Raw genomic sequence first — 23,651 nt, 5'->3', positions numbered from 1 at the left:
TTGTCAGATAAACTTTTTACTAGAAAAAGCCGTTTATATACTTACAAGAGGATAGTAATGTTATTACTTTCGTTTTCTTTAATTTGACGAGCGAGAAAATCTTAAAATTTGAGAGACGATTTAAAATTTATTACCTTTGTTATAAGCAGTTACTATATATCCTTTTATAAAGATAAAGATCTGGGAATTTATATTGATCGTGACGAAAAGAACAGTGGGTGAAGAAAGAACCGCGAAGGAAATGGGGAATTCCGTCTGTCGGAAGTGGCAATGCAAGCGTTGTTAATGATTCTCTAACGAGGTGTGGGTCAATCTTATTTCGCCGGAAGAAAAAGAGACCATCTGAGGAACGGAAAATAAGACCGGCTTTTCTTTGGCTACCTTCTGTCTTTGCCTTTGCCATCGACCAATGACCCTTCTCTTCCTTCCCTCCTTTCCTGTCTTGCATTGTCTCTTCTCACCCTCGCGTTTCGTGAAGAAATTCGGTTCACGCGCCCCCCCCCCCCCCTCTCTCTCTCTCTCTCTCTCTCTCTCTCTCTCTCTCTCTCTCTCTCTCTCTCTCTCTCTCTCTCTCTCTCTCTCTCTCTCTCTCTCTCTCTCTCTCTCTCTTCTCTCTTCTCTCTCTTTGTTGCGCATTACCTTAAATATTCCACTCTGTTTTCTCTGCAACTTCCGCTCGCCCACCGGAAGTCACGCTGCATCCTCGAATACATTTCGAGGAAAAGGAGCTGAAGATCGAGATAGGGAGATGGGGGATTGTCGAGAGGAAAGACTGCGAAATATTCTCGAGCGTCGCCGTTCTTGCAGCTCGAGAAGCGAGCTTCTCTCTCGGACGGTATCGGATGAAAAGATAAGAATTATTAATGCTGAACGCGCTCGCGAAGTGCAGCAGCGTTACATTGTACCGGGTGTTTGAAAGCTGCGACTACTTGCTCGAAAAGTCCGAGATAAATTTTGAAATGGCAGGATTTTTACAAACAAAAATTTAATAGGGCGACATTATTTTACTGTCGGTATTAAATATCTTAGTGATAAAATTGATTTTAAATTTTGTTAATAAAGATACTAATATAAGAGTAATATTCTCAAGAGAATTTCAAATAAGGCAAAGCTCGCGCATAAGAATAATTGAAGAAGAAAATTTTACAAATCTTTTTTTAATTATTTGTTTTATTAGTTACTGTTTTATTAAAATTGCTATACATATTACACCTATTTTATTTTTAATTTAACAGTGTATTGTATCTTTGTTTTGAACAAATTGCAATTTTTTTAAATTTATACTTTAATGGATAATTTATTAATTTTGACCTCTTATTGTGTGTGTATAGTTTTCTTACAGAACAAAATCTCAGATATTGCCAAGCGTTTTGCAAACTTGGTTGCAAATATACATATATCTCGCACTTCCTCTGCGAATACTTTGTATATTTGATACGCGTCGAAATAATCGCAAAACGCAAGCTATTATATCGCGGTCTGTAGTCTAACTCGCGGAAATTGGCGATGAATGAACGCGATGCGCCGGCTTAATTGGATCGGCATTTCCGAGGGCTATCGGCCAGCCGCTCGAAATTAGCTCGCTTGTGCCCAGTTGCACCGATTGCACTCTATTGTGTCCTTATCATTATCACGGCCGAAACCCCTTTCGCTTCGGCTTTTGCGCTTTCATTCATTATTAATCGAATGGAAATCGATGCCACGATATTCCCAGATGTCCTCTCGCCTGCTTATCATTACGATGTAATAATGAATTTCCGCCGGATTTGCGGATTATCGCAACCGTATGCACAGGGTGTCACAAAATGTCTAGATAATACTTAGGATTTCTTCTTAATTAACAAACTTAATTTTTTTTAGAAAAAATTAATTATTTCTATATTAGGAGAGATACACATAAATTCTATATCTTTCTTTATATAATAATTGTACATAAACAATAATGTCAGAATAATTTTAATTTTTTAATTTTGATTTTTAAACATCAATTTTATTTTAAATTATCTTATACTTTGTATTGACCGTATTTTTTATAAATGAGTGGCATAAATATGCACATTCTCTTTCATAAATGTTTTCGTCTTTGACTCAAAAAGATTAAAAAAGATTTAAAAACTGCTTCCTGTTTGTTATTTAATCTTCCGGTCGTAAAAGCGGCGAGAGAGTGCAAGTTACCAACCGGAAGAAGATTCTTTCTTGTTGAATCCCTTGTGAGCAATCGCTACCAGCGTGCAGCTATCGATTCGTCCTATATCAAAGCTCGCGATTAGAGCACGTATCGGAACTGCGCCTCGTTGTCGATAAGCGTGAAAGTTGCGCGCCTTCTCGACAATCTAGTCGAGACTCCGCTCGCCTCGCCCTACGAAGACTTTTGAGAATCGACTATCGAAGCCACTTTTACTCTCAGATATCCGGCAGTCTCTCCAGCACTTTGAAATCTTACTTCGAAAGAGCCTTCTCGTGTTTTAACTTGTAAAAATCTGTTATCCACGAAGGAGGACATTGAGATCTTTTTGGTACCGACGATGACCGGTGCTCGCAGTGCATTTTATATGTCTATTAGCATACCGAAGAAATAAACTTGGACAATACATATTTACATTTTATCACAATTATTTTATCGAAATACTTTATCAGCAGAAAAAGTTTCTCTAACTTTGATTCTCTTCTCATATGCATTCTCTTTCCCTTCATTGTGGTATTTATTTTATTAATAATTTTTGATAAATGATTTTTTGATTTATTTTTTATTACTATTTTACTTATAGGAAAAGAAAGCAGAAAAGATAAGTGAGAAGTACATTATGAAATTTTTATTTTAAAATATTTACAAAAGAAAATTTAATTTTTAATTTTTAGTTCTTTTTAATTCTGATTTGATTCGTTAGAACCAAATAATCTCCGTAGACCAAATGCATCCGAACTGCCCTGCCATAATTCATCGTTGAACTTGCGGCGTTGTCGTCTATTAAAACAGATCTGTTTCTTTCTTTCCAAGTTAACATATCCTTTTTTATTTTAATTTGTGAAAAATGAAACAGTCCCTGAAAATAGATCAAATGTTAAAATTAGAAATAAAATTTAAAAAATAATGTTAAATATATCAATTATACACACTTCATACTAAGGAGCGATCCGTATTATAATTTCGTGCATGATAGATTATCGACCCACTGGAAATAAAACACTGGGTAATTTTAACAGAATTTTTTACACTGTACTATATTCGCAAATCAGTACCTTATCCAAGAGATAAATAAATTCAAGTCTTCAGTTGTCCTGGAAAAATAGAGGGAATGGAGTTAGAGAATGGGGAGCGTCCGCTCGGCGACAGTAGTAGCGCAGAGACCACGAAAGCTATCGGTACGATTAATTTGTCTCTCGAAAGTATAATAAAGATTATATTCTCTCACTGTACTGACCCGAGTCATGTATCCTTCTTTGAGAACCTGATATTACCGAGAACGTTTATAACATCGTCTTTGCCATTACGTCACAATCTATTCTCGCTAGTATTTAAAATTGCATATGAATATATAATTATACTTATATACTTAGTGTATAGTTATTATACTATAATTAATAAATTCCAAAATTTATATATAATAATCTTATTTCATCTAATTAATTAAAATGTCAAAGTAGTAAAATAGTTTTCAAATTGCTACTGATAAAATTGAAAAACGACAGCAAATAAAAATTTGAATTTATTAAATATGTTCAATTTGTTATTTTTTACCAGAACTTGATCAACAAATTCGCTCAATTTATTACAGAAATTAAGATATACAGGATTGAAGATCGTCATGACTACGCAGAATCGTCGCACTTTTATTGCAACTTTTTGGTCAGTGATCCCGCATGCAATTCGGCGGCGGGCATCACCAAAGACTCGTCGCGGCCATTAAAACACCGGCGATCGAGAAAGTTTGCGAATTTATCGCTTCAATCTTGTCCGGGAATATTTATGACCGGTCGGGCCAGTCGCGAAAGTTCGCTTCGTTTTCGCGCGAAACTCGCGCGTTAACACCACAAAGCTCTCGTCCGGCTTTGCGACCGTCGCCATCGCATACACGCGTCTTCTCTCTTGTATCAACCCAGCCTAGGACCGACGCAGAGCCGGACTGTTGTTTTTAGATGCACGCCAACGCGAATTGCACACGGGGTGTAAATCCGCGCGAGGACATCAGAACAAGCCGGAACTTGGCGGATAATGGCGAGCTCGCTGAATCCGCTCGCGAGAACTTGCGATGGCGCGTTTAAACTTTAAACGGCACCGCCTTCTCTCATGCGTTTTACAAGTCGCATTATAACGAAAGTTCGCGTCGATCGAGTTCGCGACCCCGGCCGACTTATAAGGGACGCGATTGTTATCGCCGGCTTGTGAAATGCATGTTGTTTATATACGAGGTGTCGCGAAGTCGCTACTGGCTTTATTGATCCTGCATGATCGATGTGGAATCAATTCTTTAACAAGACGCATTTCAAACTTTTATAGTAACAGTGAATACAAAGTACCGCGTTTGGAATAGTCTTCTAAAATATAAGACTCTATGAAACAAAATCTGTGAGAAACTTAAGAACGCAAAGAGGAAATAAAGCTTATCTTTCAGATAATTTCAAATAAATATATTTTTTAATATCATATGTAATTTTTAACCTACTTTGAAGTTTATTTAATACACGATTGTTTAACTAACTTTAACAATTTTGTATGTAGATACCATTTTTCCCTCATTAGGCAAGCGGAATTACTTGGAAGATAAATAGAGCTAAGTTACGCTTATATAGGGAGACCTTTCGTTATATATATTGAGAGGAGCAGAACACCCCGTATATGACCCCTATTTTACATAGCCGAATCTCATGCGGGAGGGCTATCGTTCGAATGGCCGGAGGGCGAGTTTCATATTCAATGAAATCTCGAGGCACAAGAAAATTGTAATCCGCCTCCATTACCGACCGTCACTTTGAGATCGCATTTAACTTTCCTACTCCCGGGGGCGGTCGAAATTTCCACCAGAATCGATGTAAATCATGTAAAGCGTACATGCGGTATAAGTGAACGACAAATCCGATCTGCTGACTTATTTCGATATCGACGTGCCCGTGTAGGTCGCATAAATCACACTTCGTGTATGTGAAATGTTTAATGATAATCGAGGTAATATATGTATACAGGAGGATATAATATAATATAATAACAAAAAACATCGCGAACTTACACACATCGAAAGTTAAGATAAAAAAGAATTATACTTGTAATTATTTTTATTTATTAATATTTTCTTCTAACACGAAAAAACTGGTTTTTTTTACTTATATCTTTTAAAATTTTAATATCTGAGGGTGTCTGAAAACTTCGTAAGAATTCGCTTAAATCGTAGCGTAGATTGATGATGTTTTTATGACGTTTTTTGCACGTACATGTCAAGGAATGCAATTTATTGGAAGTGATTACTATCGCGCGCGCGCGCGCGTTCGTCTGATCGGTACCTTTCATCTTTTATTTGCGTTTAGTTCGCGTGAATGCCAGACGTTACGATTGACGATAGATTGCTGATTAATAGTCTCACCGTATAGTGACATTGCTCGGATATCTGCCATCCTCGAGGTGAAAAAAAATTCGTTAGCCCTGACATATTTTCACTGTGATTCTCCCATTCCTAACCATTCTTTACGAATGATGTGATGATTAAAATAGGTAATATCGCAAACATTTTTACCGACGCGCCTATATTCACTACTAAATATTAAAAGGATGAAATTTAAACCAATTAATATCTTTAGTTAAATAACATTTTGTTATTTTTAACTATCATGCGTGTCGAAATTTATTTTAACGCAAAACAGCATTATTTTAACTCCATTGGTTTAGTTAAATTAATGACACATTGAGTAGGAGCAGTGACGACCTAGGAAAAATGGTTAAAAATGACTCAAATTGAGTATATTTTGACAATATAAAAACAGTGTGTTACTGTGAGTTTTTCTTCATTGACGGGCTTATAAAGTTAATATTGCAACTCGGCAATATTAACCCATTAAGGGAATCTGAGACAAGAAGACTTTGAAAATGAAAGAGAGTTCTGAACCATTCGATCTTAACTATAATATTTTTATCCATTTTTGTCTTATCTATTAAGATTGAAAATATAGAAACGAATGAAAGAAAACTGTAACATGTACATACTGCTTGTAGTAGTTCTCTCTTCATTTCTTATATTTTCAAACTTTATTGTCAAACTACTAATATTGTCTAAAGCATTTCCGTAATTACATATGCAATTTAAAAACTTGCATTATTAATATATTTTTTACACAAAATAAGAAAGTCATTTAATACTATAAGTCATTTAATACTGCATACATTTATATCACAAAATATTATAGACTGATAAATTACACTAACAATTCGCTTTATCGTGAAATATCATACAAAAATACTTTTTTATATTGAAGAGTTTCATGATTTCTGTACTATTTAATTCGACCTTATTCCAAAATCGTTGTATATATATTTCTTTTAATGGAGATTCTTTAAACAATGTTCAGCTTCCCTTAAATGTCAAATTATTTCTAAATTTACGAACAACTTAAAAATGTTTGACAAAAAAGAGCATTGAATTTTCGCGAAATAAACTTAGGCTGAATAACTCTTAACTAAATTACAATCATTAGTAATCTTCAGAAGGAATTTGTTTCAATAGACTTTTAATTTCAGTTTTAGTTATAAAACTATATATGTAGCAATAAATTGAAATATTGCAACAAGTCATAATTTCTGAATCATTTCCTTTTGATAAGGAAGTGGTCATTTTAAAATTATTTAAAAATCATTTGGTCATCTCAAATTGACTAAAGAATCTGTCATTGAAATATGGCATTCGATGATTTTCTGGCATTTTGTTTATAAAATTGTCTACTGGAACACTTCTATCGATTGTAAAAAAAAATATAATACTGTTAACGTTAAATCACAGAGTGGACAGTGACCGGCGCTGGACCAGCATCCGATCGATTTTTCCATTGGGAAGATGTGGCATGAGTGTCGTGACGTATATTCCCCCGCGCAGTTTATAGATGTCGGGCAAATGTTCTTCTACAAGTTGGTTTAGGTCCTCTTCTGTCACCTAAGATACAACAATGTGAATTTTTCGTAAACAGAAACTCTTACTTATTCTTTACGGGGGAAAAAAAACCAATCAGATTCGAACCTTCACTCCATGTTTTATCTCGATAAAAGCTCTAGGAAGTTGACCATTATTAATATCTGGCACAGGCAGTACAGTGACTTCCGCCACAGCCGGATGATATTGTAACACTTTCTCAATTCTTTGAGGTGAGATATGAAATTCTTTATATTTAATAAGGCGCTTTATATTATCGATGATGATGAGTTTACCGTCCTTTTCGTAGTAGCCGTAATCTTCGGTACATTGCCACGTAGATATAACTGAAAACATATATTATTTTATTTTTTAATTAATACTTGGTTTTTGCAAGCCTTTTACAAGCATACAATACGTTAATTAAGAGAAATCATTATACTGACTAGCAGCACTATCGCACTGCTTCGTTTTATTCTTATTTTTAGTCTTATTCTTTTTCACTCGGTTATTGTTATTACAACAAAATAGCGATTGGCATGTTTCAGCGTCGCACCACTTGCACGTGTATTTATACCAAATCGCGCCTAGTGCATTTGGGCCTAAACCCATCTCGCCTAAAGCTTCTTTCGTTTGTATATTAAGAATCATTAATTGAATATTTTTAGCCAAATAACCGCTGGACGCGATCGGATCATTGTCCCGCTGATAAGTAGCAATTATGCCCGAGTCTGGTATGCCTGAAAAATCCAATAAATATCAATTTCACACAATACATTCTTATTATTGACAGTTGGTTAAAATTATACGCACTGTATACTTGAATGATAGACACGTTTGTAAAGTACTCGATGAGGTTTTCGTAAGTACTCTGCTCGATGGCGGAATCACCGAAAATCAATTGCTTCAAGGAAGAGATATCATACATACGAACATCGGTTTGAAACAATTGGTGGCCCATTTTGCTTTCAAGAAACACCCATTTCACCTGAAATCCGTTACTTCATTAATTTTCGAAACAAAAAAATTTGATTGTTTTTATGTACCTTGTACTTCTCTATCGTTTCGTACATGTCTTCAGCGGAGAAATTGGAGGATTTTATCACTGTCACGTACGAAATTATGCTACGGACGGTCAATATCAGACTGTAAGTCCAAACTGGAGATCTATACCATAGGCCAAAGTCACCGGGAGACATTGCGGGTACCTCCTGATTCGACGGAAACGCCAACGCGAAGTAACGAACGGTCGCTTTACCAGGATAACTTATTGCATTGGAAGAAAACATTTCTGCCATAATAGTCATAGGATCCGTTTCGTCGCAGGAAAACATGTCAATTTTGGCTCCGTCAACGTCGGCGTTCAGAATTGATTCGAGAGAATCGACACCTTCAACCCTATCGAAAGTTATAATTTTCGGAGGAGTTATTCCTCTTTTATTAACTAAGCTTCTGATAACTCGTATGAGCGTCTTGTAATTGTTACCATCGATAAAGATTATTTTCGGTTTGTATTCCACCAGAAAATACATAAGTCGTATGTCATCTAGAAAATATTTATTATTTAGTAAATAAAAGATATATAGGTATATATGTGAAGAGGTAAATTACGCTGAATTTTAGAGAAAGAGATCGATGTACCCTCGAAATAGCTCGCATCCCACGGATTGATAATAATACCGGTATATAAACACGCTAGGTACGGTATATAGGCGAGCATTTGATTACATGACGTACATATTGATATTACGATATTTTCATAGCGTAATTTTTGTAACCACAATGCACACTTCACGCTGTTCTCTTGCATCTGCCGGAATGTAGTTTCCTCTCCCGTCGCTGCATCTATCTACAAGACGTATCAGTCGCATTGGTATTAAAGATATTAATACGTCGGCATTATAATACATTTTTGTTAATAAGATGTTATATTCGTTTAATGTTTTCTTATTAGAATGCTTTCTCTGCGTACAATATAAATTTTATTATTGAAAAGAGTTTTATTATTACCTGACCGATAAAATCCGGCTTAGATTTAAATGCGTCCAAAATCATATCTCCAATATTTATATTATGAACTACTTCTTCTTCCCCGAACAGTACATTAGTTTTTTCCTCGGGTGAAGGTATATCCTCGGGTGAAGGTATATCCTCGGGTGAAGGTATATCCTAAAAGAAGCACGATGTTACTAATAAGCTTTTATATTTTCACTAATGTAATGAGTTCTATTATGTTTATATATATCTGTTACCTTAGGCTCCATATCGCTATTAAATTGTTTAAATTAATAATGCTGAGAACACTTTATTGAAATCACAGAAGTATCGAATAGCTCTTCTTGTATCGCAACGGACACAAGTTTCAATTTCTACTGATATTTATTTATGTGTGCGCACGAAATGGCGTTACAGCTATAAGTAAAACAATTCTGTTTTGTTTAGAGATGTCCTTAATCAAGTTGCTTCTAGCTGATGTTACGTGACAATGTTTTCTTTTCTGTTTTGCGTTTTATTTATATATTTCGCGTCTTTGAAATATAGCCGGCTAATTTTCTAAACTCTTCAAATTTGATTTATTCCATTAATTCAATACACTTTGCCACTTGCAGCTTTGAAATGTTTATTTCGCTGAAAAATAAAAATATTTTCTTTATTTCTCGATTTATTAATCAAATAATAACATGTTAAGTAATATAGAATTATTCATAAATGTAAAAAATGGGTGATTTTATGTTTTTCAAAATTACTGACTCGAATCATTATCGACAATTTGTCGACATAATTTGTCGACGCAGGAAAATTCGCCAATTTCGATCTCATCAAAGTCGCCGTTAAGAATCAATTCGAGGGAGTCAAAATTTTCATTGTTATTAAGTACTACGATTTTCGGGTCTTTTTCCGTATTGCTATAAAAATCCGATGGCTAATTGAAGGTGTACATTTTTTTTCTTTCTTTTCTTCAGTATGAAGATATTTTGACCGATTGTCTCATTTAGTCATATTTGTATTAAAGACCAATTTTTCCCAACTGCATCGGGAAAAACGCACTTTACGATTTTTTTGTTCACGGACATGAAATTATAGTATTGTAATTTGGCATCGAAAGGATTTCAGGCAATGTATTTTATACAAAAATTTTAGATCGTAACTTTATTATGTATTACATTAATATAATTAATTATAATAATATAATTGTATTTGCTTTACGTAGTCTTTTATTACTATTGCATTTACAATTTTTACATTCTAATAATACACGTTTGTGAAAATCGCTGTCAATTCTTTTAACCAATTTTGTAGAAATTCCATATTTGCCGGGAGCAACAATGTCATTGGCGATGCTTCCAGTCAATATGTCATCCGTCACAGCCATCCAACATTTAGCGCATTTTTTTTAATTCCAATCTTTACATTCTCGGTAACTTTTAAATTTTTAATAATATCCGCAAAAAGTATATCTTCTTTTTCGTTACATGAATAACAAAATATAAGTATATACAATATTAGAGTATTATGCATGCTTCAGTTGCAATCTGATCTTATATAGATTAGTATTATTAGCATCATAGTATTATATATTCATTCATACTTGAATATGTATGTATTTCTATTGATTACAGTAGAAATATCATAATGATCAGTTATTGAGCAATTGGAAGTACTCTCGATTTATTTTTCCATTAGGTAGCCGTGGCATATCGTACGTAATAAAACGCACTTCGTGAAGTTTAAATGTAAGACGTTCCACAAATTGCTGCAACTTCGTCGCCGTCACCTAAGACATAACGTGAAATCTTTCAACGTTGAACTTTCATAAATACTTGACAAAAACAACCAGCTTTAAACCTTTGCTCCGGGCTTTGTCTTAACATAAGCCACAAGATGCAGAAAATCAATAGGATGTCGCACAGCTGTTACAATGACCTCGGACACAGCTGGATGGAGCTGTAGCGTGGTTTCGATAACTCTTGGATAGAGTTGGCCCCCTTTATATTCAATAAATTGTAGGGCTGTATCAGTGGTAACGGTGATGTTGCCATCCTCACTATAAAAGCCCCTATCTCCGATAAAACACCACGCTGTAAGATGCAATATCGTTAGTATTTCTTCATTAATGGTTCGTAATCATTTGTAAACTTCTGAATTTCAGTTATCTTACAAAGTGTATAAGAACAATTAAAAAAAAAACTGTTACGGATTATCGAGTCAACATTTCGTGTCACATACGTTGTTCTGTTCCGTGCTTACAACGTGTTATATACGGAGTTTTGCAATAGATCTTGGCATCTTGCATAAATCCTTTGTTTGGAGCCGAATGTTCCATATCGTTGTTAATAAACGATAATTGTACATTTTTAGCTACATAACCTGCAGATCCGGTTGTTAGCTCGTTGTCTCGTTGATAAGCGATTACGCCAATTTCTGGTTTACCTGAAATAGCCCATTACATAGCCCATAATTCAAGAATCATCGATTTTACATTTTTGCTTCGCAATTTCATTAATTATTGATTACGATGAGTGTAATTATAATAATTTATACGCACTGTATACTCGAATGACAGAAACGTCTGGCAGCGATGAAATAAGTTTTTCGTGAACAAGATAGTGTATTGTCCAATTATCGTACAGTATTGTCTTTAAGGTAGATACGTCATATTTCGAAAGTAAGTTCTTGCCGCGGATTTGATGGAACAGGAACAACGGATTCCACACGTCGCTTTCAAGAAACACCCACGTTACCTGAGAAGCACACATGCAAAATATTTTATTCAATATCTCTCAAAACAATTCGGATACTTCCGCATATTACCTCATACTTCTTTATCGTCTTATACAAATTAACTTCGCTGAGCACCGCAGATTTTATCGCTGTCACACGTGAAAGTATAGCATGAACGGTCAAGAGCGGACCGTGAGTCCAACATAAAGATCCGTACCATAGACCGATAGCACCGGGAAACATAACGGGTGTCTGCTTGTTTGACGGAGATGTAAACGCTATGTAAGGAACGTCCACCTGACCGGGATAAGTTCTCGCAGTGGAAGAAAATGTCCTAATCGCGGTATCCATCATATGGTTCTTCTCGCAGAAAAATTGGTCGATCTCGGCCTTATCAAAGTCGTCGTTCAGAATAGTTTCCAGGGAGTTTAACCTTGTTGAAATGTTAATCCCACCGATGGTTACGATTTTAATTACTTTTTTAATACTTTTTAAGATCACTATGGATAAGAGAAGCTGAGTAAAATTGTCGCGATCGACAAAGATCACGTCTGGTTCATTTATCACCAGAAAGTACATAACTCGTATCATGTCTAAAAACATTCGAATAAGTAGGAGATAATTAAATAGGTAGGCATTGGCGTGAAAACAAATTGTGCTGAATTTCAGAAAATGATAAATCTATATACCTCTGAAATACTTCTCCTCCCACGGATTAACAATAGCGCCGATATATATGCTCGCTAAAAACGGTATATAGACGACCGATGGATTGCGCGTGCATATTGTTACTACGTCGCCTTTCTTTACGCCTACTTTTTTTAGCCATAATGCACACTTCACGCTATTCTCTCTCATCTGTTGGAACGTAATTTGTTCCTCCGTCTCCGCATTCACCTGCGAAACGCATTCTTTTTAATTAATGTTGCATATTTTATGTAGTAGTAGTACCTTATATATTCTCGCGTTTGTTTATTAATAAATGCTTCCTCGTCCTTTGTCCGCGTAGCACAAAGTAATTTTTGTCGTTAGAAACTGATATACCTGTCCGATGAAATTCGGCTTAGATTTTAATGCATTCAAAATCGAGTCTCCAATATTTTCCTCAGGAATCGGATCTTTGTCACCAATTAAATTTTGGCTTGTTTCTATTGGCTTGTCGACAGAACAGAGACACTATAAAAAGATATACGGTAATGTTAGTGATGATGCTCCTCTATATTTTTGCAAGTGTGATGGAATGTACCTTATTACCGGATCTATTACCATATTTTTTATATGTATTATTTTTATACATCTTTTACATGTACACCATATCTATTACCTTCAAATCATTTTTCACAGGTTTCATATCGATGAGCGAGTGTGTTTCTTGACGCTAACGACAACGTTGATAATGTTCTTGGGAGCAGACGTTAACGGCGCTGTTTATATCACAACAAATGCTACGTGACTAAGTTTTAAATTTTATCGGGTACAATATTTGTTTATGATTACAATGTGTAAGTAACCTCACGGCTATAAGAGTTTAGTGAAAATATTTGCCTCGGAAATAGCTGAGCAAGAAGAAAATATTTTGCTCAGAGATGCCGTATCAAATTCAACTGAAACCACCGATCTGGAGCCTCTAGCCTTCGACATTATCGCTTTTTGCAATGTTCTCGCTTTTGTTCTAAGCCCTTCTCGTATCTTATGCCTCTATCGTATCTATTACGCAGTCAATTTGTTTATTTGTGTCTATTAATTATATTTCGATTATGCCTGCTTTTTCAATGTTGTATGTTGCAAGAAAAATCTTCTTGCTTCCGAGACATTATTACGATATATACGCGATATATACGCGAAACTCAGCGAGCATATCGCCTTAACACAACCGGGTCGATCTCAGTCGATTTTCAATATAGGGGAAATTTATATCGTCAGCGACGACTTGTTTCGCGTCGCCGCCTGCCGTTTCGTGCGAAACGCAGCGTAATATTCTGAAGGGTTGAAAATGGTAAAACACTATTTCAAGCTTTATTCAGATAGGATTACAATACAGTAACGCATCGAAGACGAAGGTTCGTTTGCTATGAATTGCTAACGCGAACTGAGGCTGAGCTCAAGGCAAATCTTCGCTTAATAAACAAGGCGGTTCTTTGTTAAAATAATCGTAACCAAATAATACGACATGCCCTAATAATGAAAAAAAAAAGATTAATTCAATTTCGAAGATAAAATTTTATAGAATTTGTAGAAAAGGCGATAAAAATTGGATAAAAGTCAGTGATTGAGAAAGTCCTATTCGGAGTTTTCAAATTTCGGAGTTGGGAAACTACTTCTTATCTTTAAAATTACAATACGGATAGCGCGATAAATGATCTAATATTATATTGAAGATATGATATTATATAAAGTATTATTTGTTAGAGAATTATCTCGAAGAAGTTTTGTACCGTAGAATCTAAAAATTCTATGATAGCAGTGATAGCTATGATTGCGACACCGTATAACACTGCATCGTAATACCTACTGCACGAATTGTGTTCCAAGCGGATGACAAATCGGGCGTCGAAATTGGAATGAATTATACCGTGCTTTTGCGTCTGATATCCCATAGCCGGGAACATAGCTGGCGATGATCGAATTCTTTCTCTCGTTTTCCCGCCTACAATACGTTCAAAATGCGTTCAATTCGTCTTGACACTCGAACGCGTTTATAGAATTAATGTATCGTGCTTGGAAAATTGATTTTCAATTGCAGCACGCTACGGGAGGTAATGTAGATTAAAGGATAATCGGTTTATATATATCAATCTTTCACCGTGCCAATTGTATAGATAAATAGATGAAAGTGTAATAACACTTTATTTGTCGATATATAGATACTATCACTATGTATCTTCACCTTACTAGACATTATTAGGTGAATTTCAATATAAATTTTTAAACAAAATTGATTTTTCTTTACAAATATATCGTTTATATGAAATAAATAAATAGTCTTTAATTTCTTTCTATAAATTTTTATAATATCTAAAATTTAATTCATTGATTTGTAAAATATAAAATATATAATTTTATTGCTAACTCCTTATTAATAGGTAATTAAAAGATAATTATATTTTTAAGTTCAATTTAAAAAATCTGTAATTCTGAATTATAATCTCATAATTAAGGAAGGATTTTATTTGGAATACGCAGTAGTTAGTGTGGAAATATTTGTTTCGAAAAGTTGCATCTGTTTCCTGATGAGATCAAAGCCAGATGAAAGTAAGCGCAAGTTCTTGATTGTTAAACGCAAGTCAATCTATTCTATACTTACCTGCTCGCTAAATTTCTAAATACTGACTTGAACTATAAACTTATATACACATAAGAAGAGCATTCACTCAATATTGGTTAGCTGCGCTGCAATTTACGGCAATCAACCATAAGTTCACCAAAATCTCACGGCCACCTGACTCTACTACCGACAAGTCGGAGGAATCATGGGGAGGTGTCTAAAGCGCCAAGTAACTAATGGTCGTGGTTTGGCCTGACGTCAGAAATACAAGGGGGTCGAACGGTCGCGCGGAGTCAGGACGATACATCAATTACCTATAGCTTCGCCATTCGTCTCTTTATCGGCCACTGCAGGCTACGATGTTCCCCGCAAGCAAAACGCGAAAGGTGAAATCAAAATCGCGCGAAAATTGCCGATAACGAAGCTTAGAAAAAGTAGCTCGGAGAAAACGGGAACTGTTCCCATGCTTTTGGAACTCGTTTCTTAAAATTTAGGATAACTATTACACCAAACCCAATGCTTTATTATGACTAAAACCCCATTGGGAATGCTGAACATTACCGTCGCTTTTGTTCACGTTTTAACTGACGAACAAAAACATTATCCACGGGAGCTTGAATCCTTTTCTTCTTTCTATTTTTTTCTCTCTGTCTCTTCCCCCCCCCCCTCTCTCTCTCTCTCTCTCTCTCTCTCTCTCTCTCTCTCTCTCTCTCTCTCTCTCTCTCTCTCTCTTTTCAGGGAATTCATTTTAGTGCATCACGAGGATTGTATTGTACTTTCGAAGGCCGGATGCGGTAGATTAAACAAACGTAACCGTTTCCGAATAAAAGAGCACGTTCTGGAACTAGCAAAAAGTCTTGCTTTAACAGAATGTGGCTAAATAATATTCTAGATAGATAAAAAAGAAGGAATGAGACGACAATGGAAAAGAATATTCATCTAAGGATTTTGTGAAAATAATCGCAGAATAGTGATCTTTATTTCTGCATGTATAAATCTTATTTCTGATATATCTTATTTAACGTTAAATTGTCGATAATTTTATTTTTTATTTCTTCTACTTATTAATATTAGTACATGGTTTTTTTCTAATATAATTAAAGATTTTTTGTGACAATTGTTATTTTCATATTTATTATATTTTCAACTCAAACCATGAAAACCTGCTCTTTCTTCATAATAGATGGTAAAGAATGGCATAACATGTTTACTCGGTAAAATTCTTTAAATGAAATACTTCCTTGGAAAATGATTAGAAACAAATAATTCTGTGTTGATTAGTTGAAACAGACAGTAAAGTTTCTCATATGACATTTTTCTTTGGAAGCAGCACTGTTTTGTTTTTCTTAAAAAAGTAGTACCTCCAAACTTTTTAACCATAGTGTATATATATATGTGTGTATCGTTTTATTTATTTTATATTTATAATATATGTCATTATATACGCGCTTTGTTTAAGACTCAACATCACTGCAACTTTATCCCGTATAAATTCACGATACTAAACGATATAACGTGATCTCGCGGATCGTTTAGATCCAAATCACAATGAAGCGTGTCTTGAACGCCAAAGGGGGGGGGGGGGGTTAGCTGCTTCGTTGCGCGATCGATCGATGTAAGTAGCGCGATTTAACCAGCCCGCCGGGGGTTCCGGGATGGAATTTTCCAAAATTCGGAGAGAGAGAGCGGCGGCCGAATGCCCGATGGGAATTGCAAATTCCCCGACAACCACTTCGGTTCCGTTACGAGCGGGCGTTTTCGCTCGCCTCCGTTCTCTCTATAAGCTTCGCTTCGTACGTGTGCTATCCTCGTTTTACCGGTATACACGTGGCTCGGTACGAGAGACGGAATAAAGCCCGTGGCACACACAGAAGATATCTCGATCGCTGCACGCTGCAGTTGCAAGTTGCAGCGCGTGCTATCTTGCATGGCCTAGCGCTAGCTTTGTTTGAAGTTATGTGGATTACTGTGTGCGAGGTATTGGTCTAAAATCATCTGTAGAAGATAGTGAGGCAAGAAAAGATCGATCGCTTGTAGCAAAACATCCTAGATATCTAGATTTATAGCGAAAGATATCCGAGGAGCCAACTTTTCCTTGCAAAAAATTAATAACGTGCACGCAATGTTAGTTGCGAATAATACTCAATAAATTAAATAACTATTGTTATTTATAAATTTTTTGTAATAAGTTTAGATTAAAGCAAATTGTTTGAATAAGAAAACAAATTTTTACAATAAATATGAATAAAAGATGAGTTTCTTGAATTTATAGAAATCGTCGAAATAATAATTCTTGATAGAACTTGATAGAGTTAATTACATTTATTACAGTTGTATTAATTTTGGAAAACGCATATTTTTGGATAAATCAGAATCACTCGTAATTTTAATTAGAAACAAGGCCTTCTGAAATGAATTTAATTTATTTCAAAAAATGGAGATCGTGAAAATAAATATTAATAATCGTCTTTTAACAATGAAAAAAGCATAACTGTACATTACGTGCATTCGTGCGAGAACACATAGATCTCAGTTTTATCTTCCAATCCAATGGAATGACGTGGCATTATTCTTAAAAATACAAGTATTTACCGAGGCAACAATATAATCGCTCACCCACCCGCTGTTCCACAATTAGATATTATAAAGAAGTTTTGAAGATATGTCCAGCAGAAATTCTTTACGGCACAACATTATATATCTCAAAAGTTTTCTTTTTGATCTGAGAAGAAATTTTAGGATCACCGGCCGATTCGCGATACATTTGTTGAAAGGCACACAGAATATATGAGAAATATTCCACAACGATTTATTTACGATTTATTTACATCACTATTTTATCATAACATGCACGACTACTCACATTGGCTATGATTCACGACAAATTCTTCAACCTTCGTTTTACTCGATGCTCTTCCGTGTTGTATTAACAATCCTTTACTTGCAACAGAAGTTTTGAATAAAATATCTTAATATCAACTCTAATATCGCACAATAAAATCAGCACTTTTATTAATAAAACAAGAGCTTGGAAGCGAACATCACGATGAGATTTCACTGTGCAGTGTGCACCACGTGGAGAAACGCTTCGAAACATTCTAGGGACCTAAAGAACCTTTTTGAAGTTAAGTGTTGCGTGGGGAAGACTATAAAGCAGGGCTTCCCCTAAAAATCACCACACATTTACTAGCTTCACAAAAATCACTGCTTCCCAATAAATCGGCACATCTAGAATAATCTTATGGCCATATCTCATCTAACAAATTTTTTAATTATTATTAACGAGATGGCAGTAACAACGTTTTCACAAATAAAAACATTTTAAATCAAATCAGAGACTTTTACTTCACCAGTAAATAATTAATATAACAATAAAGATTTTTTATTCGACCTAACTTTTGATGCTAATAAATATAAGCATCCTTTTTAAAATTACTGTAAAAAAATTATTGCAAAAAATAATCATATACACGATATATTTCTTCTTATTAGGGATTATAACTGTAATAATATCACTGCAAAAGTTTATTAAAATGTTAGACGTGAGTATATATGTATTTTTTCATTCTTCGCAGACGCAGACTCTCGGCCGCAGCAAAAGGACACCCGTGTCCTTTTGCACCACGCGTGTGCCACGAGCTTACAGGTGAACGGCGACGGGGGTGCGCTTAGATAGAGGAATGGGTCGAACATTCGCGGTTCTCTCCATAGTGGCTACCCTATGAAATATTCAACGCGCCCACGGGCCACGTCGTTATTGCTTTTGTAGGAACGCAACCGTCGCCGCCGCCGTCTCGTCGCGACGAGCCGGCGTCGTTGTCCGCGTCTCGTCGGCCGGATGCGTTATTTTTCTTCATTTCCCCGGCTATCACTTTCTCGTCTCTGTCCACACCACGGGTTCAGCTCGAGACCTAGGTGCCGATAGCACAGATACATGGACCATCGCGTTCGCGCGGCTTACACGCTTGCAACTTTCATCCCCCCTTTCTGCATCTGAATAGCCGTTACACGGCAAAAGGAACGTGACGCCTGTCTCCCTTTGATGAGTTTCGGAACGTGGAAAAATCGTGATCTCGTGGGTTTTCCGTATGCGTTCGTAAAACTCGTTGGTAAAAAGACTGTCGCGTCACCTTTTGTCCACGGTCGCGTGCGTATACATTGAAACTTTTAAAAGGGCAAAACTGATGCTTAGGCGATTTGATCTTTATTTATAAAAAGCAGGTTCGATGAAACACTACTAGCTTGTGGAAAATTGGGATAATTTATGTGATTTATTAGTATAACAATTCTAGACACAGAAAACACTGTAGGAGATTGTTAACAATTTCAGAAATGAATAATTTTAGACATAAACATGGCAATTGACATATTAATTATTTATTACCGTTATTATTGTTATTAAAATAGTGTAATACTTTGAATTATCTTAAAATATTAAAATAATTTAAAAAGTTGTTATACTGCCAATTAAGTAACTTCCTTACACTTATACTAAAAATGGTACTAACAATGGTATATACTTACGAGTGCTCTGTACGTCGTAGCTTTTGTTTGCGTAAGACGCCTAATAGCAACGCTGAAAAGCCGCTTTGCGTCGCGAATTAATTCGCCAAATCGAGAAAATGCACATTTTCCGTTGAAGCGAGCGGACAAGAAGGACTGTCATTCGTCTGGGTGAGGCACAAAGTAATTTTTTTGCTCTTGAACCGGCAGGAGTTGTGTGCACTCCAGTTCCGTCTGAGAACTCTGTCGCCAATCTGACATCGTTTTAATGAGACTGTGACTAAGCGAGAGAGAAAGAGAGAAAGGGAGAGAGAAGTGCCCGGAAGAGAGAAAAGAGAGCGGCGATAAGGAAGCATTATGGAAGCACGGCGAGTTCGGCCGAATTAGCGGCGCGGGCGGGCTAATGACAAAAAGTCGAATTAAAATAACAATTGCGCCGAGAACGAGAGGACGACGCGAGGGAATTTAAATCCCTCCAGCCCCCTATCCCTCCAATTCATCTCCTCCTCCCACCGAGCGCTCCCTTTTTCACTGAAATATTTTGAAATTGCAAATTTGCGTCGCGTCCCGTCTCTCTCTTCCTCCCTCGCGCGCTCTCATTGTCTTTCTCTGTCGCGCGAATTTAAATAAAATACGCACCCCATCGATTTGCAGCTTCCCGGGCGAGCGGCGCGGGCGGGAGTGCATGCGGGAGCTCCTCTTATCGTTTTCCAATGGCATCGTATTTGGCGGAACGCGACAAACGCGGATCGATGTGTTCCTCGCGTAAACGCAAAACGTCACAATAACATTCGTTCGCGAGTAAGCGAATGCTGCTGCATAGGCGGATGGCGAAGTCGTAACGGCGAATCGAGCTGCGGGGATAATTAATCCGCGGTGTCTAAATTTACTTCATTTGGGCATGTGACAAATTTAATTTAATATAAAAGTTTGACATGTTATATAAACACGAGTGCATATCCTCGGCATTATATTATATACTACTTTTTGTTTTAAGAAAACAATATTTTTTTATACACGTTTTTCTTGGTTATTGTGTCTTATCATCTAATTTCTTATTATTTCATTATTTAATAAATAAATTGTGCTAATTAGGATTTATTTGTTTAATAAATAAATCCTAATTTTTTATCTATTTATCTCGCATTGTAAAACACAAGTGAAAACACAATGATCGAATGCATTCGTGTAAAAATCGGGCGGCAGAGATACGATGTAAAGCCGATACTTGTCAGCATCTGACGCGTGCATCGCGCGCGGTGTGTGCGCTGCTCGATACAATATTATCCGCGAAAATACTTGACTGCGGGACGGCTTCGAGGGCGAGTGCACTGGCAGCCGGTGCGGCAATTTGCCGCGGAAAAAGAATTTAACGCAGCACGCGCGAGACACGTTTTTTTCCGTTTTACGAGGGAAGGCACGCTCCGAAGGAGCCCATCTGAAATAGGCGAATATACGACGCCGTGTGTTATCGAGCTCCGCCTTTGCCTCACCAATTTTCCCTTCGCTGCGCATACACGATGTAGTCATTTTGCAAAAGCGTTTTCGCGGTCTTTGTCGGTGAAGAGCGCGCGCTGGCTCTTCGTTACACATTCTGAATGTGGATAACACATCCAATTTATACATTACAACGCCATTTGATTTGATATTAATATTATATCTGTGCTAATGTAGCGACTATCTATATTTCCTTCTTTGATATAATTATCATTTCATAGAATTATTCAGAGTTTGAAATTAATAGCACATATCAAATAAATTTTACGATAAAATGATAATATACAATGAACATGTTCTCCAAATATGATATAGTAATATTAGCATTTTGAGATAATTTTATAATATATAACAATGACAGTTTTATTAACACAAAAATGTAATAATACTAGCGTAACAACATTAGTATTATTTATTAATATTATTATAATAATAACATTAATAATTTCAAAATATTATTTACTAACTTGAATTTCTAACTCTTGCTTGAGTGTTGTGTGAACCTTTCCCTCATTTAGAACTTAGAAATCCGTGCATTTATAGACGACTATAGATTGATCAATCGATTTGACAAGTAACGGTCCAAATGTGTTCGTGTTGGCGGTTATCGGGAACGGCTAGCTTATTATGTACAATCGCGAAAGACTTCGCGCGTTATCGGACTTATTGAATTCCGGGCCGTCTTTGTATAAGCTCGTCGTCCGGAGACGTTGGATGGGATAAATGCGGTGGCGGCTGTCAGAAAAGTCGGAATACCCCGGGGATGGTGTGCGCTGTTGTGAGAAGAAGCGGCGAGCGAGTCGGGGTGGGGACGGACGGCGAGAAAACCAAGGGAACAGGGTGATGAGGGGATGGAGAATCGGCAAGATCCAGAAGGAGGAAGAAGAGATGAGAGAGAGAGAGAGAGAGAGAGAGAGAGAGAGAGAGAGAGAGAGAGAGAGAGAGAGAGAGAGAGAGAGAGAGAGAGGGAGAGAGAGAGAGAGAGAGAGAGAGAGAGAGAGAGAGAGAGAGAGAGAGAGAGAGAGAGAGAGAGAGAGACAAGGAATGGGGGGGCGGGATGAGGAAGAGGTGAGTTTTGCGGTACGAACGGACAGGCCAGTCGGTGGGATGGGAGGAAGAAGGAAGAGGGGAGCAGGGAGGATAGATTGCCAGTGCCAGGCTTAGGGGCGCCTCCATAGATCATAGAGGGTACGTTTTGAATAATTTACCGAGGCTATCTGTTTCACGCGGCGAGATGGGGGGACGGGCCAAAGAAGGTGTCAAGGTTGCGATGGGATCGAGTTTACTTCCAATCACGGGAGAATTCCGATCAGCGGCTCGGAACGGATCTTTTCGGAATAGGGGTGGTGCAGATTGGTAGCGAGATTGAGAAGAAATGATCTGTGGAGCTTCCTGCGCGATTAAAGATACCGGGACTTACGGAAAGTACGTTTCGAAGGGCGATAAGTAATCGTGATTGGAAGCAAAAAAAAATCAATTTATCGCGAATCATTCTAGTATTGTCAAAAGTATAAACCATTCCATAAATTTTTACAAATATAGAGGAGTAGAATGTAAAGGTACGGAAATTAAATATTTGAAATGTGTATAAACGTTAATATTTCCTGAATACTTTATTGATAACTTTTTGCTCGAATGTTTATTAAAATTTACAATAAAAAATTGAATTTATGAATACTATATGTATCTATATTATTATTTATTTATTTATCAATATTCATTATAAATATTGAAATGTTTGTGACCAAGAATACATATATTACAATTTATTACAGAGACTTTATACATTCACTTCCAACGCTACATGGATATCTACTTTTAAAAATTCAACGTTACACGTGAAAAAATAGCGCATAACAGATTCACATTCGTAGTTAAAAAAATTATTTACATATATACTTCGTCCTTTCAGGATAATTTTACATAAAAGGGAAGAGTGCTGTTTCCGAAATTCCGAATATATTATTTCATACACCGAAAAATGTACCTTTCGCGTAGCAATGTTCTTCAAAAAATTTTTATTTAAAATTCTTTTAATTATACTTTTAATATATTTTTATTTAAAATTCTTTCAGAATGGCTTGAAAATATAAATCTTTTTTCCCTATATCCTTCATGTCCATCGGTCTCTCTTTTATTAGATATATAGATTACCTTCGGATTTGCACTCATCTACGTCGTTACTAGAAACCTTATAATAAGAGACTGGCCATAAGGCCAGTTTTGTCAAAATCTTGCGAGAGAGAAGGATATACATTCATATCGCTTTCTCTTTCTCTCTTACATCTCTTTCTCTTTCTGTTTCTCGTGCTTTTGCCAAAAATGCGAACCGATCAAAAGTTGCAGCTCCGTGTCGCGACTCTTATTAGAGGGACTCTAGTCGTTACGTTATTAGCGTGACACCTCGCGAGTTAAACGCGAACAAATTGAAACGTCCTGAGATTGTTGCGAGGCAGATAAGACGCTCTAGAGCGCTCTTTCTGGAGACAGCGACTTTTGTTCAGCGATTTTGCAGCGATCTGCAATGATATCGTGCACCTTTTGTCCGCTCTTAT

At 36.4% G+C, this 23,651-nt stretch overlaps 2 protein-coding genes across 2 annotated transcripts; both read right to left on the bottom strand.

Moving 5' to 3' along the window:
- Positions 1 to 6,382: 6,382 nt before the first annotated feature.
- Positions 6,383 to 9,731, bottom strand: LOC139783270 (luciferin 4-monooxygenase-like). The gene is made up of 8 exons (XM_071722421.1): positions 9,362 to 9,731; positions 9,120 to 9,278; positions 8,751 to 8,958; positions 8,156 to 8,655; positions 7,923 to 8,097; positions 7,556 to 7,849; positions 7,218 to 7,456; positions 6,383 to 7,133 (listed from the first exon to the last, which is right to left on the bottom strand). Exons 1-8 carry the CDS (start codon positions 9,371 to 9,373, stop codon positions 6,978 to 6,980), a joined length of 1,743 nt encoding a protein of 580 aa, XP_071578522.1. The 5' UTR covers positions 9,374 to 9,731; the 3' UTR covers positions 6,383 to 6,977.
- Positions 9,732 to 10,297: 566 nt separating this feature from the next.
- Positions 10,298 to 13,182, bottom strand: LOC139783258 (uncharacterized). Its single transcript, XM_071722409.1, has 8 exons — positions 13,156 to 13,182; positions 12,876 to 13,007; positions 12,521 to 12,728; positions 11,922 to 12,424; positions 11,656 to 11,851; positions 11,337 to 11,540; positions 10,956 to 11,188; positions 10,298 to 10,884 (listed from the first exon to the last, which is right to left on the bottom strand). The coding sequence occupies exons 1-8, from the start codon at positions 13,180 to 13,182 to the stop codon at positions 10,747 to 10,749; spliced, it is 1,641 nt and encodes a 546-aa protein (XP_071578510.1). The 3' UTR covers positions 10,298 to 10,746.
- Between the last annotated feature and the right edge of the window lie 10,469 nt (positions 13,183 to 23,651).

Source organism: Temnothorax nylanderi, unplaced genomic scaffold, assembly GCF_030848795.1.
Source record: "Temnothorax nylanderi isolate EJ_2023f unplaced genomic scaffold, tnyl_v1.0 TNYL_tig0484_pilon, whole genome shotgun sequence".
NCBI classification, from domain to species: Eukaryota; Metazoa; Arthropoda; class Insecta; order Hymenoptera; family Formicidae; genus Temnothorax; species Temnothorax nylanderi.
The sequence above is the reverse complement of the archived record's forward strand: the minus strand, read 5'-3'. Positions and strand labels throughout refer to the sequence as shown.